We start from the raw sequence: 8,720 nt of genomic DNA, 5'->3' as shown, positions 1-8,720 counted from the left end.
TGCTAGTTGCCATTTTTTTTTATTTTTTTTTTAAATTTTTTTAACGGTTAATATGATTTTTAAAATTACTATTAAATTTTAGATGAATCATACTTAAATTTTGATCAAACAGTAATTTTAAAAGTCACATTAATTTTATGAAGATTTTAAAAAGATAAAAAGATGGTTCCTAGTATTACATCCCCAACTTTCAGCCGATTTGACAAACACTCCTAAACTTTCAATTTTTATCACTTTTGACCCCCTGTTAGTTTTCAACATTAAACTCAAGCGGTTTGACTTTTTATGCCGATTATATCCTCACCCATAAATTATACCGTTTTTTGCCTCAAAACTACAACAATTACCCAACTCAAAATGACGTATTTTTGTGCATTAAAATTATTTATTTTTTTAAAGAGGGTGGTCCGGCCGGGGGTGGTTTCGGCCACCCCCAGGTTAATAAACTATATGCAATTTGTGTATGTATTTTTAATAAACTATATGAAATTTTTACATATATTTTTAATTTATAAATATATATAAATTGAGAGAGTTTGAGATTTTTTGTGTTTACAAGTTATCTTAAAGGTTTGAGTTTCAAGTTATCTGTGGTGTGACTTAATAATAACTGGTTATATTTAAGAAAAGGAAATTACACGTATTCGAATATTAATTAAAGTACAATTCGACATCTTCGTTGGGAAAATAAATATAACCTAAGATTGGGTTTTATTTGCCGAGAAATAATATATAGTAAAGAGGATAAGTGTGCAAATTTGTTTTTGCCACGTCAGAAATGATTGTAAAATAGTTATAGGTGTAGTGCAGTACAAAATTGCTATGAGTATGTTTTCTTAATGTGTTTTAAGGGGTGGTTTTCTTTTTAGGCTCCGTTTACTTCGACGTAAAATAATTTCCATAAAATATTTTCTGCATTTTACGGTGTTTACTACGACGTAAAATGGTAGTCAAACCGAAATCGTTTTCGGTTTGACCAAAAAACCTTTACATTTCTAGGAAAAATGGTTTACACTTTTTAAATTCGTAAACCATTTTTCCTGCCCAATCCAAAAAAAAACCCGACACTCTCCTGATTACAAAAAAAACCAACCCCCCCCCGACTCCTCTCCTTCGCGCACTCTCCTTCACCTTCACCTTCACGTTCACGCAGCTGCTGATTCTCCTTCACCTGCACAGCTCATATCTCTCTCGGCCGAGCTTCACTCTTCAAGCCCGACGCAGGTACTCTTATTTTTCTCTTTCTTTGTTGAACCATATGTATGGAGTAATTCAAATCTACGAATTTCTCTTGGTAATTTTCGTTTGATTTTGGTTTCTTTCTCTGTTGGACAACTGGAAATCATGGAGCAATTTTGATTTTGGTTTCTTTCCCTATTAACGTATCAGATTTGCGATTTAGGTTTTGGGTCTAGGGTGTGGATTTTGGTTTCTTTCCCTAATTTCCATCGCTGTGGTCGTTGCTTCCTTTTCTTTCATTTGATCGTGTGATCAATTTGGGTCATCAAAAATGAACTAGAAAAAGTTCCTCTTACTCTGATAAATTACGCCTTGTTTATTTCAAGTTGGTTTTAAGGGCCATTTGGGCCCAATAAGATCCATCTCAGATTCTCAATGACTGCAAAACCCTTAAAACCCTAACACATCATCTTCCTGCTTAAACCCTGCACCTCTCTCTCTCTCTCTCTCTGTGTCCCTGTCAACTCAAACCCCACTTCTCCAATCACTCACATTTCAACCAAAACCAAATGTACTCTTCGATCCTTCTGGAGCGTCATAGAACCTTCTCGAAGCTCTGCGCTCTCATCTTCACGCGCCCCATGGGCGGCGGGCCACGCACCTTCCCCGGCGGCGTAAACAAGTGGCAATGGAAGCGCATGCACGAGAAGCGAGCCAGAGAGAAAGAGAAGAACCTGCTTGAGCAGGAAAAGCAGATCTACCAGGCCCGAATCCGCTCCCAAATCCGTGTACAAGTCGCTGGGAAAACCGACTCGAATCCAACCACTGACCCGTCCACCGGTCACGGCCCGATGAGCCCCACCGACCACATAAAGGCCCTAGCCAACCGCTTCATGAGAGAAGGAGCCGAAGATTTGTGGAACGAGGACGACGGTCCGTTGAAGTCCACTCCGCCGCGTGGACCGGACCGGCAGTCGGGGTTCACTGGGTCGAACGGACGGAGGGGAGCGATCGGGTCGCCGATCGATTTGAGGAGGCTGGTATCGGAAGGGCGGGAAAATGCGAATTTGACAAACCTCAACCGCAATTCCGTAAATGAAAGGAACTACTCCGTGCAGAGGCGGAGGCGGTTTCGGCGAAACGGGAGCTCAGAGAGCTCCGACGACGACTCGGATTACCGTCCGGTGGTGAGCGAGCCGGTCAGGCCATTCGCGAGGAATTTGGCGGGAAACCGGAATGATACGAATTCCAAAAATGCGAAATTCTGTAGGGATAATGAGAGTTCTGGGAGCGATGATTCGGGTTTCAAGGGAGAGTCAAAGAGGTATTTCGCTGGAAATTCGAGTTTGAAGTGGCCGAGGCTGAGTGTGGATGGAGAGGAGGGATTGAAGGATGAGAATGAGGGAGTGAGAGGTGGGAGGGGAGTGAGGAAGGTGGTGGGGAGTAGTGCTTCTCTGGGGAAGTATGATGTGAAGATAACGAAGAGGGTGCCGCTGCGGTCGTTGGAGGAGGAGTGTGATTTTTCGGGGGACGTGGAGTTGATAAGGCGTGAGCTTAGCAAGAGGAGGAGTTTGGTTGAGAATGGGAGGGAGAAGGGTGAGGAATCGGTTCTTAGTAAGAAAAGGTATGCTTTGTTTGGTTAATAAGTGAAGCTAGAAATGAGAAAAGAAGTATCGAAGTATTACTCATTGATCATTTGGAACTGCATTATTTGTAGTTACTTTTTGTAAATTATGAGATTGCTATTTCATTTATTCATTTGTCTTTTCCAGCAGTCAGCATGGAGCGTATAAAAATATGGTTTTGGGTGTATAGATAAAAAAAAGGTTTTTGAATTGGGGAATTCCTCTGTGCTAACTGGGAATTTTTTGGGTTTTCTGTTTATCCAGATTTGATGAGTGTGGTATATCCCCATTGACAGTCAAGGCATTTTCTGCTGCTGGATATGTTCAAATGACACGGGTACAGGAGGCTACTCTATCTGTTTGCCTTGAGGGTATGTTTGTGGCTTCTTTGGCGTTGTCATTTGTAATTCATATCCAGTTTTCTGTTACTTTTTCAATTCCTTAGTCACATTGATTTCCGAGGTAGATATTGTTGATACTGCTATGTTCTGTTATTTTCTAGGAACTTAGGCTCTTCATTCACCAAAGTACTGTGGTATCAGTTGTAGGTATTACTGAGTTGCGTCATTCAAAAGAAAACTTTGTGGTTGAAATATGCAAGTGCATGTTAGTTACCTCCACCTTTTAAAAGGTGAAGGTGTGAGAGAAGTAGGGTTTTACATCCGCCGGATTTGGATGATTGAGGTGGTTTCGTAGGGAGTTAAGACGTCGAGGAATAAATCTGAGGTGTGATTCTGAAGTCCTGCATCGCATTGATAGATAAATTATCAATATGATTAGAATGTAGAAATACGAATTTGAGTGCTAAAGTGAAGCTTTATGATTGGATCAAGATGTAGTGTTTACTGTTGCAGATAGCTATCTTATGATGTTATAATGAGTGAAAATTTTGGGGACTTTATAATTGCTACATGGGCTTGCTGCATTAAGCCATGTGCGGTTCATCTTTAATACAGTTGTTTCTGATGCATTCATCTTGAAGATTGTTATTTACTTGATTAATTATTTACTTGAATGCTAATTCCATGCCTAAGTATTATGTTCTTGTAGCCCCAGTTTGAGTCAATTTGTATTGCTTAAAGATGTTTGATTTCTTCTTATTAAGAAGAATCAAGATTATAATTGATGGTTTCCGTTCTACTGTGGGGGCAGGCAAGGATGCTTTGGTGAAAGCTAAAACTGGTACTGGCAAAACTGCAGCTTTTTTGGTACACACTGGCCCCTTTACGTTCTTGTGAATTAATATGTAATAGCTTTTGTTCTTTCCTTCAAAGTTGTTAAATACAAACAGCTTCCTACCATTGAAGCAGTTCTAAAGGCTACAAGTGAAAATACTGTTCAACGGGTGCCTCCAATTTATGCTCTTATTCTCTGCCCAATGAGGGAACTTGCAAGTCAGATTGCTGCAGAAGCGAAGGTTATGCTAAAGTACCATGATGGCATAGGTGTGCAAACGCTAGTTGGAGGTACACGTTTCAAAGAGGACCAGAAACAACTAGAATCAGATCCATGCCAGGTTTGTTTATGTGTAATGCATGTTAAAGTTTGTGCTTTTGGAGTGTGTGATTACTAGAGAATGGACAGTTAATTTACAAAAAATCAAATTCTCCTGTTTTCATCTGTTACAACATTGATGCAGGAAGAATAATGATATCCTTTTTCTTTTGAAAATGAACTTTTTGCAGATAATAGTTGCAACTCCTGGTAGGTTGCTGGACCACATTGAAAATAGGTCTGGCTTGTCTGTCCGTTTGATGGGATTGAAGATGCTTGTCCTTGATGAAGCTGATCACTTACTAGACCTGGGATTTCGGAAGGACATGGAGAAGATTGTTGATTGTTTGCCCCGTGAGAGACAGTCCCTTTTGTTTTCTGCAACCATCCCGAAAGAGGTTACATTTTCATAATCTTTCATCGCAAGCTCTAAAACCATTTTATTTATTTTTCGTATAAAACAGCTAAAATTTTATGTTGCGGATCATGATTATGCAGGTTCGCCGAATATCTCAACTTGTTTTGAAAAGAGAACATGCTTTTATTGACACAGTGGGTCTGGGTTGTGTAGAAACTCCTACTCAGGTATATTATAACTGTGGTAATAAAAAGTTATTGTTGCTCTTGAACTTCTTGTAAAACCTTTAAGCTGATGACATGTATATTTTGTACGATTCTAGTAGACACTATTTTAATTGATAGTGTCTTGATGTTCTTATGGTTGTATACAGATCCTGTACATTACGTGACAATGGATGTTATGGTTATTTCTAACTTCAACCTGGGAAGCAACAAGTTATAATGCTCATTTTCATTTGCTAAATGCAGGTTCTGCAGTTTTGTCTTGTTGCTTCGCATGAATTACATTCTCAAATAGTGTATCATCTTTTGAAGGAACATATCTCGCAATCACCTGACTACAAGGTAAGAATTTGTAGCTTCAGCTTTTCATTTTCTTGGTTTGTCTGTCCTCATGGCCTATACATATTTATTTGCACCCAGGTTGTTGTCTTTTGTACAACTGGGATGGTAACATCACTTATGTATCTACTTCTACGGGAAATGAAAATGAATGTTAGGGAGATACATTCTAGAAAGCCCCAGCTTTACAGAACTCGTGTATCTGATGAATTTAGGGCATCCAAGCGGCTGATTCTTGTCACATCTGATGTTTCAACACGTGGAATTAATTACCCTGATGTTACTTTGGTCATCCAGGTATCCCTAAAGGTTTTTGATTTAATTCATTAGCTGCTAATATATGTCAAATATATCATTAATTTTGCATCGCTTACCTTCTTCCCCTTTAATAGACACATTCGCAATGATGCACTGAAAATCATGTATATTTTTACTTAGTATATTGGATTTCCAAATGCTACATGAATATTTCATGGAAAGCTAGGATAGCTGTTCTAGTTATTTCTAATCAAATCTGGAAATCTGGACCATTAAAGAACAATTTGCTGTGGAAAATTATTAGATGTTTACAGTCGTGCAATATTGAAGTAAATGTCAAATAGGCCTGTGTATATAATTATCTGTTGTCTCTGGCATTACTTATTGGTAATGTAAGCTAATGTGAAGGTTGATTATTACCAGATAGGAATTCCTTCTGACCGGGAACAGTATATACATCGCCTTGGAAGAACTGGACGGGAAGGCAAGGAAGGGGAAGGCATATTGTTGCTTGCACCATGGGAAGAATATTTCTTAGATGAAATTAAAGACCTGCCTCTTGAGAAAGTTCCTTTACCGCATTTGGATCCAGAGATAAAGTTAAAGGTTAGTGTCCAACTTGACACATGCTTAAGTTGCATTTCTCGTCAAAAAAAAAAAAGTTGCATTTTTCGTCAGTATATTTTCAAGCTGGATCCAACTAATTTATTAAGCTTAAGTTTGAAAGATAATTAGAACAAAAACATCCTTGTAACTGACAACGTAGAATTTGTAGTAGTCTACATGCTGAAGTCCTGTAATTCAATGTTTTAAAGTCCCTGATGCATTTCAGATTTCTGGAATATATGGCCGCCTTGGATGGCAATTATCACTGAAGTTATACATTTGATAGATGCATGATGCAAAGCATCTGCTTTGTAGAATGTACAGAGATGCAGCTCTCTGTAAATAGCAGAACTTCAAACATATATGGTCTATTCCAATTTTCATTTGACCCCCTTCTTCTATGGCCTTCACCTTTTTGGCATGAGTAATTATACTCTTTACACTCATTTCACACCACCGGCTGACATGACTTTCCAGCCACTTAAAACACGCTACGCCAGCCGGTGTAAAATAGGTGCAAAAAGTAGTATTACTCTTATTACGTTTTTGAAGCGTGCATTGCTAGGTTGTAGGTTTTCAGTCCCTTCAGGTTTCCGGATCATAATGCTTGGGATCGGTTTACACTTGCAGATTGAAGATTCGTTGGCAAAGGTCGACGGCAGTGTTAAAGAAGCAGCATATCATGCTTGGCTTGGCTATTATAACTCAATCAAGGAAATTGGGAGGGATAAGACCACTCTTGTTGAATTAGCCAACCAATTTTGTCAGTCAATTGGTTTACAGAAGCCTCCTGCGCTCTTTAGGAAGACAGCTCTTAAAATGGGTTTGAAAGGTATCCCAGGCATACGAACTAGGAATTAAATTTGTCTGGGAGTTGGGCAAAGCTCAAACTGTACACCAAAAACCAATACATTTTTGTGTAAATAATTGTAAGAAACAAGGTTTAAGATTATGATCGCATTGTTGTTTTGATGCACCTTTGCTTGCTTTCTAACGTGTTGTCCTCGTCTCCTAGAAAACAGATATTCATTCCCTTTGAGCAGAATGATTATACTATATTAAAGTGTGCAGAATAGTTATTTTATTAGGAAAAAAAATAGTCTTTATTGAGAATAGAAGGTAGAATAAAATAGCACTGGCATTCAAGTATACTTATACTATAACACTTATAATAGCCATTCTTATGGTCCATGAACGAAAGACTATTCTATAATTTTTTTTTTTTTTTTTTTTTTTGGAGTAATTCATAAAGGAGAACTAGAGTTCTTTTTGAGTCATCTCAATTGTAATGAGACTTTTAAAATCACCATTAATTTTAAAATGATCATTATTAAATTTTGATTTATTAATGATTTTAATTAGAAAAATGGCTAACTACAACCGGATGATAAAAAAAGAGAAGGGTGGGCAACCCAAACAACAGCTCAAAACTAACCAGAAAACGATGCAGAAACAAGGCAATGCGAACAAAGTAACAAGGTAACAAGCAGAAATGGGTCAAATAGATAACACGACCCATAGAGAGAACCAATGCAGCCACAAAGAGTTACTATTAAAGGCAAAACAAAGAGTTTCGGAAAGAGTTGCTATTAAAGGCAAAACAAAGAGTTTCGGAAAGAGTTGCTATTAAAGGCAAAACAAACCAATGCAGCCACAAAGAGTTGCTATTAAAGGCAAAACAAAGAGTTTCGGAAAGGGCAAGCCGACTGGAATCTTTGCAAACAAATCAGAACCTGCACCACAAAAGGTTTGATCTGGGTCACTAACGAGTGGCCACACCATAAGAAACAAATTGGCAAACAACAGGCGAAAGGAAAAGTCCCCACCCAAAAGATTAGCAGCAATAGAGCAAGGAGACTAAATCCCGCGAAAGAAAGCAACAAAGAAATAAAGGAAACAACTAAAAAACAGTAAAACAAATAACAAAAACCCAAAACACCGAGGTAACGAAGGTGGAGAGCGGCAGCAAGAGGCGCGTGATGGCCATGCACCGATGCGTGATATACAGATGGAGGCTCGGAGGTGGACAGCAAGGGGCGAGATAGTCTCGATGGTGAGGTGCGAAGGAGGATCAGAGAGGCGGATATCAGCATATCTCGTTATGCTCGTCAAAACCGAGGATGAGCGTGACACTGGGCTGCCGAACAACAGAGAGGAGGTGGAGGACGATGGATTTGTGTAGGAGAGGAGAAGGGGACACCATTACCAAGGCTGGACTATTACGTTTTAGGGAAAACCAAAAGAAAGGTAGAAAAAGCAAGAAAAGAAGAAAAAAAATGAGAAGAAAGAGGGAAGAGATGTGCTATGTGTTGGAAATAATTTTGGATGGCGCATAAATTTTAGTTGATATAAAATAATTATAATATGAATATTAATAATAAAATACAAGAGATAAAAATAGAGTATGAAAAGATTTTACAATGCTATAGAATCACGCAAGAGCGTTGTCCTTAAAGGTTGATTCGTGCTTCTCAGAGTTTATAACTCGGTGCGATTGGATCATTTGACAAGCAACCTCCCAGATTAGACTATAGCGTCTATATTTGTTAAGAACGCACTTCCAAATAACGAAGAGTAATAGAACAACCCAATTGTCAAAGTTGATAAAGGACTTCAAAATATTATTTTGTAGAAAAA

General features: G+C 38.6%; 1 protein-coding gene across 1 annotated transcript; it reads left to right on the top strand.

Annotated features, from left to right (window-relative positions):
- Positions 1 to 1,587: 1,587 nt before the first annotated feature.
- Positions 1,588 to 7,065, top strand: LOC132176370 (probable DEAD-box ATP-dependent RNA helicase 48). Its single transcript, XM_059588557.1, has 10 exons — positions 1,588 to 2,803; positions 3,069 to 3,175; positions 3,957 to 4,012; positions 4,096 to 4,320; positions 4,490 to 4,696; positions 4,797 to 4,883; positions 5,127 to 5,222; positions 5,301 to 5,516; positions 5,901 to 6,083; positions 6,714 to 7,065. Exons 1-10 carry the CDS (start codon positions 1,749 to 1,751, stop codon positions 6,942 to 6,944), a joined length of 2,463 nt encoding a protein of 820 aa, XP_059444540.1. The 5' UTR covers positions 1,588 to 1,748; the 3' UTR covers positions 6,945 to 7,065.
- The last annotated feature ends 1,655 nt before the right edge of the window (positions 7,066 to 8,720 follow it).

This window comes from Corylus avellana, chromosome ca3 (genome assembly GCF_901000735.1).
Source record: "Corylus avellana chromosome ca3, CavTom2PMs-1.0".
NCBI lineage: Eukaryota > Viridiplantae > Streptophyta > Magnoliopsida > Fagales > Betulaceae > Corylus > Corylus avellana.
Note: the sequence above shows the minus strand (reverse complement) of the source record. Positions and strands in the feature narration are given on the sequence as shown.

What these genes read in the sequence shown, in the direction of transcription:
- LOC132176370 (XM_059588557.1), top strand. Translation starts at nt 1,749, where the DNA reads ATGTACTCTTCGATCCTTCTGGAGCGTCATAGAACCTTCTCGAAGCTC. An exon ending in GCAAAACTGCAGCTTTTTTG is followed by an intron (nt 4,013 to 4,095) that starts GTACACACTGGC and finishes AAATACAAACAG; the next exon opens with CTTCCTACCATTGAAGCAGT. An exon ending in GTGTAGAAACTCCTACTCAG is followed by an intron (nt 4,884 to 5,126) that starts GTATATTATAAC and finishes TGCTAAATGCAG; the next exon opens with GTTCTGCAGTTTTGTCTTGT.